Below are 17,582 nucleotides of genomic sequence, written 5' to 3'. Positions count from 1 at the left end.
TTTCCTATTTTTTGTTTGTCTCTGTACCATCTATTTCCCAGCCAGTGTGTATGGGGTTCAATGTTCTTTGGCCCATGATCACCTGGAAGCTCAGATTTCAACAGGAAAAGTAGGATTGCTCTCTCATTCTCTGCTCCTTTGGGTCCTCAAGTTACAGGTCATAACGTGTTTCTTTCTGTCTCTTCCTTTTTCAGGTTGTCTCCTGCAGCATATTATGCCCAGAGAATGATCCAGTATCTTTCCCGGAGGGACAGCATTCGCCAGCGCTCCATGCGTTACCAACAGAATCGTCTTCGCTCTTCCTCGTCATCTGCTTCCGCCTCAGAGAACCAAGGCCCGTCTGTAGAGGGAAATGATCTGGAGTTTGAAGACTTTGAGTAAGTGTGTGCACCCTGCCTCTTTCCACTACATCACACTGTCTACCCAGTGGCTGCTCTATAAGTTTCTATTGCTCAGCAAGCAAACTTGTCTCAGGCTTGTTTAGGCCATTTGATCAGAAATTAGAGCAGCATCTGTCACTAATCAGTCCCCTGCACTTTTATAGCAATAAATGAGACACACATTGAGCTGCCTACTTCACTTCATGCCGCCTCCGGCTGACTTGCTGCTGGAGTGCTGGTTAAGCAGGATCCTGTCCTGCCCTTCGTATTAAGGGCAGAATCCAAGGAGGGACATGCACTCAAAGCTGTAGCAGAGTAGGAGCAAGTAATATCTTTCAGGGGACAGTGGGTGCTTCATTGAGCTGAGTAGAGGGAGAGCACAGTCAGCATGTGCTTCCAAGCTCCATTTACTGTAGCTATGGAGACACCTTTGGGGGGGCTGGTGTCTATGGTGTCAGATAGCTCCCTTCTCACAGGGGTTATAAGGTTAAACCATGACTTCAGTACAGATGATAACTGGACCAGTGTGTGGCAGAAAGAGAGATTCCTCCAGTCAGAGCTGAGGACAGCAAACCTCTAGGATAACTGGTTCTCTCACACACTCTCTGCTGAGTAGTTTTCCTCTTAGATGAGGCCATCCTCCATTCTTAATCCTCTATGCTGGGTTTCATGCAAGCCTCTGCTTGGAACTGTGCTGATGGACCGTTCTGTGTTCTCACTTTGAGGCCCTGACAAACTGACTTGCAGCAAGTTCTTTCCACTATATGGAAGGGTGAGGTTCTTCACACAGCCATCTGACTAACTGTAGTGGGTTGCTCAAAGAGCTTGGGCACCACTTACTGTCAGAGGCACTGAGATAAGAAAGGTCCATCTTGCATTCCCTGCTCTGCTGATTGTGACCTTTCCATTCATTCATTATTTGTTCCATTTCGAAGTAAAATTTTCCCAGCTGTTGCAAGTATCCACTTTTATTTTGATCCTTATCACACTTACGTTCTCCACCCACAGGATCCCCACACAAAACAATCTGCTATGGGGTATTGGGACTGTGGGAGCCGTGAGCACCCCAATAGCCTGGGCTTCTAAACTGTCCTCAACAGTGTCTCTTTCTGGCATCCGAAGGATTGACCTCTCCCGCTGCCAGAGTTCTTACCCTCACTTCCTACAGCGCCACCTGCTGGGGTAGCAGCACACCCCATGTCATTTGATTCAAGGTGAAGCCCCTTTTATGAAGGACAGTATTGAACCTAACACCTCCCAAAGTAGCAGCAGATAAATCCCTTTCCTGGTGAGGATTAAGGGGGTGGCAGAATTTTTCTGAAATGTTATTCTGTGGAGCTGTCATGTCATGCTCCAGCAATTAAATACTCAAAAGCGCAGGGGGAGTGCATGCATCTTCCCTTTTCATTGTGGCCTTGTTTGTGTAAGATGTAAATGAGGGGAGATATGCAGAAGTGTCAGCTGCCTAATAGCTTTCCCTAAGCAACTCTGCAGCTAAAGGAGCATCAGTGTGACAGCCTCATGGGCCCATTTTGTGAGGGGAGAGCCCAGCAAACACAGCCCTTAGTATTTCCATTCTTGCCTCCCATTCATCTTCTGGGAAAGGTGGTTCTGCTGGTGAAAATGGATGGTACATTCTCCATTCACACAGCAAATCCGATACCTGTAGAGAAATGTGTTCCCCTGCAGATAATATTCACACAGTGCCAGAGCCCATTCAAGGAAGCAATTCACTCAGGCACACTGAGGTTGCCTTTCATTTCATGGTGAGGGAAAAGGAGTCTTTCTTCCCTCTGTGCTAACCGAGCTTTTGGGAATGAATGTGCCATGTTGAATTCTGCCCTTCTGCATCTTAAGGGCATTCTCTGTCTCTCTTTCCTCTGCTTCATTGTCTCTCTGGCTGATAACAGGGACCTAGCATGGGGGCCTTTGCACTGGAACTTGTCTTGTGACTCATCTTTGTTTTGTCCGCTGACCTCTCGCAGTGAAGCCTTTTTTGTTTTCCTTCCACTTTCCAACTGTCCCTTCTGTGCTTTCCCTTTTCTGATTCATCTTTCCCTTTTCTGCTCTTATTGAGCTGGTTTAGCTTCCACTGTTACCCGCACTCTCTAGAGCACCCCACCTTTATCCTTCCATGGGCTCAAGGCATAACCTGGTTAATTTAGGCACCCCCACCCTTTCCCAGTTCCTAGGGCTCTGGGCATATTCTTCTGAGGGTTTGCGGGGCCTTTTACCGGTGAAAGTGCCTTACACGGTAATATTCTTAACCTCTATTTATTAACAGTTACCAAAGCAGAATACACACGCTAAGCATACAGTGCTCACCACTGCCAATAAGGCAGACATGCTTTTCCTGGTGGCCAGTTAGGATCAGGTTGTCCGGAGCTCTTCCAGTTTCTGCCTGATATGGTTGGCAGGGTGTTGAGTCTGGCAGCTCTGACCCTGGGCTGTGTCCTGGAGTTAGATTCCAAGGAACTTCCTTTTGGACCCCAGTTTATATAGTTAAACTTGAGCCCTGCTTAGCTATACCTTACCCAATCATTTTAAACTAAAGTACTATAAAACAATTCTTTGACCAGTCCTAACATATTGTGAAACAATTCTTTAACCAATCATACTCCGCCACCTTAATTGATTTAAATCTTGTGAAATTAGTTATGTAACAGACAAACAAAGAACCAGACAGAAATCATATAGATAAACAATAGAGAAGCAGGAACCATGAAGGCAAAACAATAAAGACGTATAGATTTTACAATCACAACTGTTAATAAGTGATTCCTTGCCAGACAGCATGCTGTCAAACAGTTTTCTTAAGATGTTTAGAGATCTGTCTCCTTATCTGGTGATGGTGGGTACTGTTAGGACAGGAGCTCCTTCTTAACAGCCCAATAGTTCATTGTTTTAATGTAGTTTAGATGGAATGCAAGGATGTGATGTTTTCCCTGCTTTGTAGCTCATGGCTGCTGCTGTCCTAATGTGGCTGCAGAAAAAAGGCCTCAGACCTTACACCACATCTCTCCAGCCTTCTGTGATGGATGAAAAAGATGGGGATAGGTCAGTACTTTGATCTTCCCTCATCACCATGCTTTTCAGCTTTCAGTGGCTTGCTTTTGCTTCTGGAATCCTAGAGAGCATTCCCTGAAGTGCTAGCAAACTACCTTGGTTTCTTGTCTTTCTATTCTGGATGAATCCGATTGTAAATTTCTCTCCCCCTCTTCAGTCTTTGTTTAGGGATCCTGGCGAAGGAGGCATATGTGATGGTTAGTACCCAGGTGCTCTACTGGATCTGGGCCTCTGAGCAGGCAGCGATAGTTGTGTCATCCCTCACCCTTTCCATATTTGCACAGGGCTCTGGAGGCCCAGGCCTTGTTCAGCCCCTTCACTCTTTTGCAGGGTTTTAAGGGTGTATTATTGTGTGCTTTCAGATTTGCTGGCCCACAAGAAATTTGTTCCCCAGCAATGCCAAGTTTACACTCTTGTGGCCCTGTAGCATTGCCACCAGTACCCACCTTCTCCTCCCGGCCCCAAACCCCGCTCTTTCCTGTGCAGCCCTGTTGGGATTTTCTCCTAAGACCAATTCTGTTCACTTCCCACTCATATATGTTTAACCTCTCAGCCTCAGCATACTTTTCCATACTAAGAACGACTGACAACTGTAAGCTCAGGGCTTGTCTGCACAGGAAAGTTATGCCAGTATAAACTAAGATGTGAATTTAAACTGTTATAATTACAGTGGTATATCTCCCCATGCCGACACACTCTGATTCAGGAATAGGAGTGTCCATGTGGGGCCTTATTGGTATAACTATCTAACTACACTGATACAATTCTAGCAGTATAACTGGTAAAAGTTTTCCCTGTAGACAAGCCCTCATCCATCTTGGGCTCCCTAATGTCCCAGCCTTGTTTGCAATCCTCCAGCATACTTGGAATGAGGAGCATGCTTTGGTACATTTAATGAGGGGAAGATGTCCTTGTTGTTGATTTCAGTAAATCCAGCAGGCTTAAAATCCCTTAAATTGACTTGCACGAGAGAGCAGGTTTCTCTTGGTGATTTCCTTTCGCTTGGAGCACTTCTGACATGGGAGTCATCCTTGCAGTGGCCAGTGCTCTTGGGGTTCCTTGGACACCAGCAGGTTAAAATTTTTGCATGCAGTACAGTTTGATTGCCATATTCATATGCAGAAATATTTCCGTGTCCTGAATTTCTGCCATCTATCTCCCTGTCTCTGTCTGCAGCAAGCATGGGAGAGAATGCAGATTTACTGTGTTTGTCAGAAAGGCAAATATTTAGGATGATATGTTGCTCTGTCTGAAAACCTTCACGGAAGTGCTTCACCACGGTTTCATAAAGGGTTTCAAGCCAAGGCTAAAGGTGTGATTGTGGCTGACTCCCTCTGTCTGCCTTCAAAAATGGGCTGCCTGTTAGAATATAGATTGGGAAGAGCTCAGCAATTACATTGTTTAATGTTTGTACCTTCTCCCCTTCTATATGTGTGCTGTCTGTCCCATTCTCTACTCTGACTATGGTACCATTTGTCCCATAGGAGAGGTCACTGTTGTACCAGCACTGCTCACTGTTAGCTCTGTTTCTTCGCTCCTAAATCCTGTAAATTGGACTGTAAAGCCGAACAATTCCCATCAGTACTGGGAAAGATCCTTTCTGATCTGTGACTGTGACACAAATGAGCAGTCCTTGGCAGTATCTCCTATGGACAAGGAGAGGGACTGGGCTCTTTGAACTGAGGTCCCATCATGGTATTTAGGTTTTTCAGCAATGCAAGTGCACTAGAAATGCCTAGACAGAGATCTGTGATTGGAGTGTGTGCACTGCAGGAGCCAGTCTTTGGCAGCCCCAGTCGGTAAGATCATGGGTTCATGACAGCCAGCTATTGACTTGCAGAGTGGATGAGCCTTCTTCAGAATGTTCACATGCTTCAGAGCACCAAGGATTATTTGGTTCTCTTCTATAATGAGGCCAGCTGTGGAATATTTGGTTCCCAGACCTACGAGTCTCTTAGCAAGTTACCTTGCAGCAGGTTTAAAGTAAATGCTCTCGGCATGGTAGGATAAGCCATGGCCTTTCCATTCAACAAAGGCCTCCAGTCTCCTACCTGCCTTCTCTCCATCATTCTTGACAACCTCACTGACCTCTCACACTGGGATCCAAAGGAGTCATCTCAGAGTTCCTCCAATAGCTGTCATCTTTTCATAAAGAAACAGGAGGCTTTAGGATCTGAGAGCTGCACCATCTGACCTTGATTTTATAAAGCAGAGAACTGGTTTACGTTCAGTGCCACTCTCTTCTATCCTGCCTGGAGATGTTCCATAATTATCACATTTCCAGTGCCTTTGAGAACTTGAATTTACATGCACTGGCAGAGGTATGGGGTAGTTACTTCGGTGAGCAACACAGCAGACTATTACTGTCTTGTCTTGTCACGGTGACTTCTCCATTCCAGGCCAGCTTATAAGTAAAGCTTGTGAGGTTAGCTTGGTCTGCTTATTTACACATACACAAAGGGGAAAGATATATGGCTGGCTAAACATTCAGCCAGGAAGATCAGGAGATCCCCTCTTTCTGAAGAGGATACATAAGGTGACCAGTTCTGAGATGTAGCCCAGAAGGGACTGTGATCGTAGGACCTTTAATGCAAAAACAAGAAGTGTCATCCTGGATGGCTGAATTTATATGATCACCATATAAATAAAGTGGAAAAAAGAAACTAGCAGATGCGTACATGAGACTTCTGGGTGACATGTGCCTGGCCCAGAAATGCTGATGAGCAGAAACTTCTAGGACCTTGATGTACAAATACTCCAGGCATAGCTATTACATAAGATCTTAAGAACAGCCATACTAGGTCAGACCAATTGTCCATCTAACCCCATAACCCCATATCCTTTGATTTGACAGTGGCAAATGCCAGGTGCTTCAGAGGGAATGAACAGGTAAACATCAAATAATCCATCCCCTGTTGTTCACTCCCATCTTCTGGAAAACAGTGGCTAGAGACACCCAGCGCAGGGGGTGACTATCTGACTATCTTGGCTAATAGCCACTTGGGTCCTAGCCTTCTTAACTTATCTAATTCTTTTTTTAACCCCATTATAGTTTTGGCCGTCACAACATCCCCTGGCAACAAGTTCCATAAGTTGACTGTGCATTGTGTTAAGAAGTACTTTCTTTTGTTTGTTTTAAACCTGTTGCCTGTTATTGGGTTATCCCTGGTTTTTGTATTATGGGAAAGGATAAATAACACTTCCTTATTTACTTTCTCCATATCATTCATGATTTTATAGACCTCTCTTATCCTCTCTTAGTCGTCTCTTTTCCGAGCTTTCCCAGTCTTTTTAATCTCTCCTCATATGGAAGCTGTTCTATAACCCTAATCATTTTTGTTGCCCTTCTCGGTACCTTTTCCAATTCTCATCTCTTTTTTGAGATGTGGTGACCAGAACTGATGCAATATTCAAGGTGTGGGCGTACCAGGGATTTATATAATGGCATTATGATATTTTCTGTCTTATTGTCTATTCCTTTCCTAATGGTTCCTAACTACTTGTCTCTCTGCAGGAGATGTAGATGTGAAAATTGCAAATTGTCCGTGATCACTTTTACTGGCATAACTACAAAGAATACTCTTCTGAGTGATGGTTTCTTGTCACTGGAGTCCAGATAGAGCTGTTAAAAGCAGGAGCTTAAATTTTTTCTGTACCTGACTTTATTATTCCATTTTCTTCCCAGATCCTCTTTCTCTCTCTTGCTCTGCATTTAAGGAGGAAGCATAGTGGGGTAGTGATTTAAGCTTACTCCTATCCCACATTGCTTTGCTTCCCATGGTTTGATGAAGAGGGGCATTCTCAGAAGCAGTTTAAGTAGAAAGGGATCACCTAGGACTTGGTGGTGGTTTTTGTTTTCGTTCTGTCTTTCTACTAAAAATCTTTGGATTGGGACACTAAGCCCTGGGTTATCACTACCAAACATGCAACAATTTATATTAATTATATTCATCTCCTTTAAAACAGTGCAGGTAAAGAACCCTGCAAGATCTGGAGGAATAGGAAAGGTACTGAATCTACACTTTCCTTACTAGTGCTTGGGAAGTGTCTTAATTTGGCCTGTGACCTACTCATCATAGCTGCAGCTCTGTCTTCCCTGATTCTTTACATTTATTTTTACACTCTTGCACCCCTCTTCTTAGTCTTAATGCACAGCAACAATGCCTGGATGTAGTGATAGTTCAAGGCTTCTTCCTTGCAGTGGGACTGCTATTCGCAGAATATTGTTAGCTTCTGCAGAATAGCATCCTGTTACCATGAATGCTGGCTCCCACAAGGGTGCTGCTTGGATAAGTTTTTGCATACCAGTGCCAACTTAGACTTCAGTAGCTTGAGCTTTCTGGCAACAGTGCTCTCACAGCGTTGATGGCTCCAGCTTCCTGAGCAATTCTGATGACTCTCAATAAGATGGGGCACTCTTAAAACGATGTTCTTTCCTAAGAGTAGCTCCAGGAAGTAACCACCTGTCTGTATTCTGCGATTGCTGCCTGTAACTCCCTCACACAACAGCATTATGTTCATTGCCTTCCATTTGCCTGGAGTTTGTACCAGTGAAATTGATGATCAGAAGGGACCAAACATGGTTGACAGGGAATGGGGGAGCAATTTAGGAGGAAGGGAGAGTCATTGCTTGCATCTGATTTGGCCATACAGGGCTTTGGTGTTAAATGCTCTTTGATCTTCCACAAGGTCATGATCCCAAACAAATAGTACCTGCACTTTCAACTCTTTCCCCCCCCCCCCCCCCATCACCTGTTGGGTGAGAATCCTGGAGTCTGTTAATGGCTCAATATGTAGAGAAGTGGCTTTGTTAATTTTTGACCCCTAAGTCCAGTATGGATATTGGAAGTCCACAGTGAGCAGCCAGTGTATGTTGCAGGGCTGTAAACTGCTTGCAGAGTAGCACCAATTACTGTGAGTGTTCTTGCTGTTAGGGATAGACCTGGTGTGGGGTCTCCCAGTCACACTTACTGATGGGAAGTAGTCAAACGGACAGTAAACGCTGGGAACTTTACCTTGGCTAATGCAGTTGTTGTGTCTCTGGAAGAAGGCTGGTTCCTGGGTGGTGTGCTCCGTTTGTACAGGCAGAGCCCTAGTGATGTTCCAGACAGAACCTGCATGGTTGTGGTAGTTTTATATTATTTTGCTATTTACAGCCAGTTTCAGTCTATCCCATGAAGCTTCCAAGCACTAATGACTAATGCAGCCACTGATTTGGTTAGTCTCATTTCAAAAGGTGGTGGTGGGTCCCTAATCATGTGTCAGTGTGACAGGTGGGATTGGAATAGACACAACTGGTTGCCTGTTCAGAACGTATATAGTAAGCCTGTGAGTCTGTTTCACTGTGCTTTCAAATCGGTCTTTTTCTGAAGTGATTAATCCTCAGCATTTAGCAGGGAGCTGCTGCTGTGTTTCTCTTTTGACCAGGTGATGAATCCTCTAGTATGTGGTGCTTGTCAGAGATACTTGACCTTCTGAAGTGCGTTTTTTTTTATCCTGTAAAACTCATTTTATTTCTCCCTGAATGGCCCTCCGAGAGGTAATCAAGACTGTGTTCTTTTTGGCGGTCAGGAGAGCTGTTAATAAATGCAGCCATCTACAATCCTGCTGGCTTAAGGAAGCTTTAGCTGATAAATTGATGAGGATTTCTCTGGTGTTTCCCCTGGAACAGCTTCTAGCGAAAGATTATCATATTTAGCATTCAGAAGAAAAAGGTGAAATACTGGGAAGGTACCATGTCTTTACTAACTTTACCTGGCTATCATCTCAGTTGTTACATGCACTAGAGATGAAAAAGACCTATTCTGTTAGTTTCCATCTCTTCAGCCAGGACAGGATTGTTCCCTGCAGTCTGTCTCTAGTGCTTTATCTGCTACCTTTGGGAGTTTATTCCACAGTCCTAATACATCTCTCCCTGCCAGTAAAGAGATTTTTGGTGTAGCCTAAATTTTTACTTTGCTTAATTTTACCCCATTCTTTCTAATTACATCCCTGTGTTTCACCTTAAATATTTCTTCCTTCATGATTATTGCATCCTTCAAATACTTGTAAATGTTTGATCCCTGTTTACTCATTTCTTACAAAGTTATGCTTGTATAATTGTGATTCTTTTCTCTAAATCCCTTAAGCCCTTTACCTACTGTGGGTGTTAGTAGTTATTTCTGTCCTTGTAATGTCTAGGTGCTGTGCGCATGTGCACATATGCGTGCACCCTTCCTGCCCAAAGAGATCTGGTAATGAGATGTCCAGAATTAAGTGCAGTATTTTGGGTAGGGTGTCCCTGTGGTATTTTGGGTAAGGTGTCCCTATGCCCAAAACTGTGTCAAGAGCAATTGTCGCCTTTCTGCTTTGGGGCATGAACATAAGAACGGCCTTCCTGGGTCGGACCAAAGGTCCATCTAGCCCAGTATCCTGTCTTCTGTCAGTGACCAATGCCAGGTGCCCCGCAGAGAATGAACAGAACAGGTAATCACTAAGTGATCCACCCCCTGTCGCCCATTCCCAGTTTCTGGCTAGGGACACCATCCCTGCCCATCCTGGCTAATAGCCATTGATGGACCTATCCTCCATGAATTTACCTAGTTCTTTTTTGAATCCTGTTATAGTCTTGGCCTTCACAACATTCTCTGGCAAGGAGTTCCACAGGTTGACTGTGCACTGTGTGAAGAAATACTTCCTTTTGTTTGTTTTAAACCTGTTGCCTATTAATTTCATTTGATGAGGCCTTTGAAATTGAGGGACTGGGCACAGAGTACAGTAATCTCAGGTGGAGTCTCCGAAAGAGGGACTTCCCATCACTGCTCCAACAGGAGACTTTTTGCTGTCATGTTGTATTGCATACTTTTGTCTAATTTGCTGCCTGTGTTCATACCTAGTGATGTCTCTGCATTCTGCTTCTTCGTTATCTCCCTTTTATTGAATGTTTGGGATTATTTTTTCCCAGATGTGTAGTTGGTTTCCATTTTTCCACATTTTGTTTTTATTTACTGCTCATATTTCTCTTCTCTAAGGGGCTTTGATCCTTGTAAGTGCAAGTCAGTGAAAGTTGAGGGCGCTTCCAGAAAGAGCTGAGAACCCTGCAGTATCAGGCCTTAGATCCCTTTGTTTCTCTGTCCTCAATGATGTTTGCATCTTTTCCCTATTCAGGGCAAAATTCACAGTTAATTTGTCTTCAGTGGCACCCCATGCAACGCACATCCTTTACTTACCAGCATGGGTATGTAGGGTGACTGACAACACATCCTTAGTATCATCCACACATTTCATTTAACATGCTATTTCCTTCCTCCTTCATATCTGTTATGGATTACAGGGTGTGCTATGCCTTGCACCCCCTGTAGTCTCTTGTGCAGGGGTGGCCAACCTGTGGCTCCGGAGCCACATGCGGCTCTTCAGAATTTAATGTGCGGCTCCTTGTATAGGCATTGACTCCGGGGCTGGAGCTACAGGCGCCAACTTTCCAATCTGCTGGGGGGTGCTCACTGCTCGACCCCTAGCTCTGCCACAGGCCCTGCCCCCACTCCACCCCTCCCGCCCCCTCCCCTGAGCCTGCCATGCCCTCGCTCCTCCCCCCTCCCTCCCAGAGCCTCCTGCACGCCACGAAACAGCTGATCGGAAGGGATGGGGAGATGCTTATCAGTGGGTGGGAGGAGCTGGGAGCGGGGGCAGGAGCTGATGGGGGGGGGCTGCTGATGTATTACTGTGGCTCTTTGGCAATGTACATTGGTAAATTCTGGCTCCTTCTCAGGCTCAGGTTGGCCACCCCTGTTCTTGTGAGTACACCCTTCCTAGTGATAGGCCTTGAACTTTCACTCACTTCAGGGGAGGTCCTGACTCTTTCACTGGATCTCCAGGCTTCAATACCTCTGTTTCTTCCTATAGCTCCTTTAGCAGGGCCAGTTTGGCTTGGCTGCCTGCAGGAATCTTCTCTCTTAGGAGGTGTGACCAGGGCCCCGGGGACCACACTGAGGTTGCCCAATTAGGGCAAACTGCAAAAAATGGGGCAGGCAATCCCCAAAGCTGGTGGCTATTCCAATACTTAGATTTACCAAGCCACTACAAAACAGCTTCCACGATACCTTACTGGTTGCACAGAAGCCAAAATGCAGTTCCATTATAGCAAACCAGTCTTGTGCTTCCACCCAGACACCCAAGTCAAATATGAAAGTTCTACCAATCCCAAAGGATTGGACACATCACCTCCCAAGTTAATGACTATTTCATTATATAGTTCATTATATATTCTATAATAAGAATACATGCTTACAGCCAATTCTTATTAACTAAACTAAAATTTATTAAAATGAAAAGAGAGAGAGAGTGAGTATTGGCTAAAAGATTAGAATACATACAGACATGAGTACAGTTCTGAGATTAATTTCCTAGTAGAGATGGTGATCTATGGAGTTACAAAGAGTTCTTAGAATGAGTCCATAGGTTCAGTCCAATGTTCATATCCAGGGTGATCCAGGTGGGACTGGAGATCTCAGTCTTATGACTTAAGGTTCCCCTGCATAAAGCCACAAGCAGATCTGAGATGAAAAGGATCAGGACCTAAGGGTTTTATATAGTTCAAGGCCTTCTCTTGGCAGCTCAGCGTTCTTAGGTGAACAATAGGCAATCATCGAGACTCTGAAGTAGACCTATTTCCTAAGCATCACTGGTAATTAGCTATACCGATTAACATAAGGCAATTGCCTGTTTTCCACCATTCACAGGTGATTTGCTATACATTTCAAAGAGAGATCAATACAGTGATATTAATATATTTACAGGTTTCAGAGTAGCAGCTGTGTTAGTCTGTATTCACAAAAAGAAAAGGAGGACTTGTGGCACCTTAGAGACTAACAAATTTATTTGAGCATAAGCTTTCGTGAGCTACTTTAAATGTTAAGATCTCCTTTTGGTCTCTGAATTAACAAGCTGCAGCATAGACAGAAACTGTTTGATTACATTGTTAACCTCTGACAGTATATATGTAAACACACAAAAACACAAACATTATCTACTAATATGTCCCTAAAGATTGACTTTGGTTTATTTATCCTGCAGGATGCTTAACCCTTTCTGGCCATGTGTCATAGGAGCTTTGTACCCGAAAATGTGTGGGGGGGTCACTGTTTTGAAAAGGCTGAACTAAGTTCTACTTATTAGTCAAAAGGAACACAGTAGTGGAGAAATGGGTAAAAATAACAAAGCAGGACTTTATTCTTTCCTGGCAAGTTTTGGGTAAGTTGCACACAGCCTAGACACTTCTCCTGGACTGGGACAGTCAGCCCATGAAGCATACTCCATGTCTCACTGTCAGAGAGTCACCTCCAGATGCAGCTGCTCACTCATACTCTTTCCTCTCTAGGCAGGAGTCTTTAACAGTTTAGTGTCCCTTTGATCCTAGGCTTGGACCTTGGAAAAATAAACCTGCTGTGGGTATTTCCCAGTCAATAGCTCTGCCAAGGTTCTGTTCAGGAACTGTTATATTCTTTCTGGAGGTATCCTGACTTTTCTCTATCACTGGTTTGATTCCTCCTCCAAAAGCCTTTGATTGATTTAGCTCCATGCACTCATACAGAATAATATCAAGCATGTAAACTGAGGCACATATAACTAGAAATAAATACATAAATTTCCCACGAGCTCCACAATGTAACCAAAGATGATAAAATCAAACCCAGTGCCTACTTTGCCAATTATTTATCACTCAATTACCAGGATCACTCTTCTTCCCTTTCCTGAAGATCTCCATTACATTTTGCTTTTCTCCAGTGTCTTGGTAAACTGCTCAGTTCTAAGCCATTTTTTAAAAAGCATTAAGTTTGGTAAGTTAACTAACTTCCTTCTTTACACGCATGAATTTGTAGTTCTTGTTTTTTCAAATCTGCTTTTCTCTGTTTGTATCAGAGCTTGTCTGCACTTACCGGGGGATCGATGCACCAGTGATCGATTTAGCGGGTCTAGTGAAGACCCGCTAAATTGACCGCAGATTGCTCTCCTGTCGACTCTTGTACTCCATCTGAACGAGAAGCGCAAGGGGAGTCGACAGGAGAGCATCTCCCATCAACATAGCATAGTGCGGACCCTGCAGTAAGTAGATCAAAGTACGTCGACTTCAGCTACGTTTTTCATTGTTTGTTGGCATGGTCATGTTTATAGCCCAGATCCTGACACCGGGAAAGGCAGCACCTTTTTCTTTCCTTTTTTCCCCCTCTTTGGCAGGGGAGATATTGGGTTGATTTCAGGGGAGTAGCTGCTTTTTATATAGAAGGGATCCACTTATTCAAGTTGTGCGTTTTGCTGTGCAACTGAACACTGTAAATCTTCCTGATGCTCAGCCATGGTAGCTGGTGAGTCTAATAAGTAGCTGACACACAGACAAAAAATTCAAAGCTGAGATAGAACTCAAGTTACTGGTATGGAATATAAAGTCCCACTAGTACTTTGGAGAACTTTGTTGGAAACTTGTTTCATTCCTTGCAGCACTACTTCATATTGGCATACAGTCGTGTTAACATCTGCTCTCTGTAAGCAGAATATATATCGTACAGAAATAACCCAGAAAGCACCATCCATCTTTACCAATCTGTAGGCTTTATCTCCTTTTTAGAAGGTGCAGGAATAATCTTCAGCTGGCATCAGGGTAACACCAGCTGCTCCAGCTTTTCAGCAGTAGATGAAGGCTCTCGGGTAAAACAGATTTCAGGCATTCAGTATGTGATGATGAGCATGGGATTAGGTAAAGATTCTGTAAATTAGTAGATCTAACTAGAAGGTGTCTGCTTGTAATATTCCTCCTCTTTCCTCTCCCCCTAGGCTTTCCATCTCATCATTTAATCATCTTGTTCTTTTTCTTCAGGGACTACAGTAAATGGCAATCTTCAGCATTCTTTGGGAATATGGCCTGCTTTTCTTCTTTCTTATCCCAAATGCTGTTACCTGGAGGCCGGGCACACTTGAGGCAGGTGGTTTGAAACTGTAGGATTTGCTTTACCTGCCAATTCACTAGAATTCTTGTTTGTTTACTTTCAGGCCACGTTACAAGGCCTGTCTCTTCTCTCAAACTATTTCTGTGCGGGGGAGGAGAGAGGAATGAATTGGTTGATGTGGCATGGTAGGAGAGCTCTGAGGTATCTGGTTGGATTTTGAAGGTAGGGTTTAAGACACTGAATTATTTTTATGTTGTTTACATGGGAGCCGGCAGCATTCAGCAGGTGCATTTTAAAAATCAAAATGAATAATTATTAGTCACTGTGGTGCTTTAGGTCTCTGAACCTGCTTGGAGAGGTGACTGTGGGCATTTGCATCCTTTTTTTTCCTCTTTATTTCTGTCAGCCTGAATTAATTTCTCATTCCTTTAAAACTTGCTAGAGAAATATTTTTAGATGCAGAGTTTTGCAGGGTGCAGCCTGCTGATTTCTCACTGCGATTCTCCTCTGCAAAAAGCAGCTTTTAACTCCAATGGATGTCTCTGTGTTGCTGGTCTAAGGGGTTCTCTCTGGGCTAGTTTTGCCTCTCTTCGCTGATTGCCAAGCACCCAGCGTGGTTTGAGGCTTGTTAAGAGTTTGAAAAAGCAGATTTGTCTTGGCTTTTTACTAGCTTTAGCTGTATGCAGTGGTCTTTGTGCATATTGCTCCCTGTTCTTCAACAGCTTCTTCCTCTCTCCCTCCCCGCACAGTGAGACAAGACTGGGGAGCGGTGCAGGTGGTGGGGGCGGGGGGAATAGCTGTTTTTTTCTCTTTGGCAAGAAAATGAAGTTGAGTGCTGACATACATCATCTTTGATGGAGAAACTCCACGGCATTCTTTCTGCTATTGATCTGCTTCTTAATGGCCAGGAGGCCTCTTAGTCAATGGGAGACAAGTACAGCAACTTGTTTTCCTTTGCAGACTTCAGGAGCCCTGCTGGTCCCATGTAAATTATGCGCCGAGATCCAGCTATGTGGCCAAGCACTACGACTGCAGGCTGTTCAGGCAGATGGGGAGAGAAATGGATGGATTTCCTTTTCTGGGCTTTTGTTTTAGATTTGATGTTGATGAAGTAAAGTTTAAGATGCTAATGAGCTGTGGAGTGCAACCTCTGCTCTTCTGTTCCTGGCTCTTCAGATAAGTGGGAATCAGCCACGTAATGGACCCTTCTCAGCCCACATTTCCTTGCTTACTGTTAAAAAGAAATTACATGCACAGCTTGCTGGAGTGGGTTAGGAATTTGCTGCTACCAGGGTTGTTGCATCAGAAAGAGACTTAATATTCCAAAGACTCTAGGAATGAGGATGTGTAGCCCTTGAAGCTTCTTGCCTTCAAAGTGCTCTGCAAACATTAGCTTCTCTTCTTAACTCACTGGGAGGTAGCCAAGTATTATCCCCATTTACAGATAAGGATCTGTGACCCAGGGCAGAGAACAGACTTACCCAAGGTCATGCAACAAGTCATTCTCAGAAATGGGAATAGAACCACCCCAGTAGTTCATTTCAGAGCAGATTTTGGTGTCAGAGATAGAGTCCAGGTCCTTTTGTGACTCTTCACTATCCTCCTTGCCATATTACTCCAATATATTAAGCTGTGTGGTGAGGAAAAGGGGGATCATTTGTCCATCCTTCAAGGAACACCTGAAGTCCTCCTTTTGTGTTCCAGATGGAAATGAGTTGTTTTGAGGGGGTTGAATTCCTACCTGGGACTGTTTGTTTCTTTTATCTGTCTCGTCTGGGAAAATTCACTGTGGGATATGGAATCATTTAAAGCTGACCATGACAAAACAGTGAAGAATAGACTGCAGGGAACAGTCCTGTACTAGCACCTCTGGAGATGAACTATGGCACACAAGAGGCTCGGTATGTGAGAATCACTTTGAGATTGTTGGTGAAAGTTGCTTTGGGAATACAGAATGTTGGAGGCTGATGGTACCTCTGGAACTCTCTGGCATTACACAAGGTGGTAAATTAAGGTTGTAGGTGTTTCTTTCCTGGGGCCTTGTCTTATTATGTGGATATTTTAATGTGCAATATTTTTTGTTTTACTGAAGGGACAATGGAGACAGATCAAGGCACCGAGCTCCCCGGAACGCCCGTATGTCTGCACCATCGCTTGGGCGCTTCGTCCCCAGGTGAGACCTGTAAACCCATCTGGAGATTGGGATAGAAGCTTGGCATTGCCACTTACAACAGAGCTCTCTGCTGCCATGTCAGAGGCTCAGATTCAGTTGCTTGCACGGATCTGATGTGAATTAGGTTATCAGTGTCTGGGACTCTTGTGGATGCCTGGCCCTCCTCTTAGAAAAGAGAGGGTGAAATTTAGTGTGATTAGCTTTCATAGCCACATTCCCCAAAGCCCTGTCCTGAGCTTCCTTAACTGGAAATTGACAGCTGTAGTGTGGAGCCAAAATGGAAGGGAGGAGAAAATCTGATGGGGATTCTCAGGGAAGCATACTGGGTCAAAGATGAAAGTGGAGGGAAGAGAGGAGATGGGGATTAGATTGTTGGTATAGCTCAGCAGGTCTTCAATTCCATCTTGACTGGATGGAGCATGTGGTGGTGCGTAGGAGGGTTTGTGCTCCTGAGCCATGACCTGCCATTTTTCTGCTGGATGGAGCACTCAGATAACTGGGCTCCTCCCTTTGACCTCCCTTTCCCCCTGTTAGGGTCCCAGAGCCCAGTACTGCTTGCCAAAATTAGATGGGATTCCTGCACTAGAGTCTAAGTTTCCTGACAACACATTCGAGGTTTTTCTCAGTGTGTGGGGTGTTTCTCACAGTGTGCACTCTCTTTCTTTAGGCGTTTCTTGCTGCCAGAGTACTTACCTTATGCTGGGATTTTCCATGAACGCGGACAGCCAGGGTTGGCCACCCACTCCTCTGTTAACCGGGTCTTGGCAGGTAAAGAAATACCCCTTCTGGAATATAGTGACCTGTGCTAGGTGGAATTCTCTCCAGAGTCTGCACATAGTGGGTCGGCCTGGAAAAAGAACCTATGAGAAATCTGTGTCCATCCTGGTATCGGTATGTAAAGCTCCTGAACTAGCAGAGGATGTGGAACTAGATACTATAGTGATGGGGTTCATACGCGTGCCTAGAAGTTGCAGATTCCATACTTTGAGGGCATATTAGGCTCTGTGCTGAGGTTTCCCTAAGGAAGGGGGGAATTTAATAATT

General features: G+C 44.4%; 1 protein-coding gene across 4 annotated transcripts in view; it reads left to right on the top strand.

Annotated features, from left to right (window-relative positions):
- AMBRA1 (autophagy and beclin 1 regulator 1) overlaps positions 1–17,582 on the top strand; it is a 193,648-nt gene that overhangs the window by 67,322 nt on the left and 108,744 nt on the right. For 3 of the 4 annotated variants that reach the window (XM_074955368.1, XM_074955367.1, XM_074955369.1), the window contains 3 exons: positions 195–377; positions 16,455–16,538; positions 17,206–17,306. In XM_074955368.1, the coding sequence (XP_074811469.1) occupies positions 195–377; positions 16,455–16,538; positions 17,206–17,306 (368 nt within the window). The remainder of the gene's footprint in view (positions 1–194; positions 378–16,454; positions 16,539–17,205; positions 17,307–17,582) is intronic. The other variant, XM_074955370.1, reaches the window with a different exon arrangement.

This window comes from Natator depressus, chromosome 6 (assembly GCF_965152275.1).
Source record: "Natator depressus isolate rNatDep1 chromosome 6, rNatDep2.hap1, whole genome shotgun sequence".
NCBI lineage: Eukaryota > Metazoa > Chordata > Testudines > Cheloniidae > Natator > Natator depressus.
The sequence above is the reverse complement of the archived record's forward strand: the minus strand, read 5'-3'. Positions and strand labels throughout refer to the sequence as shown.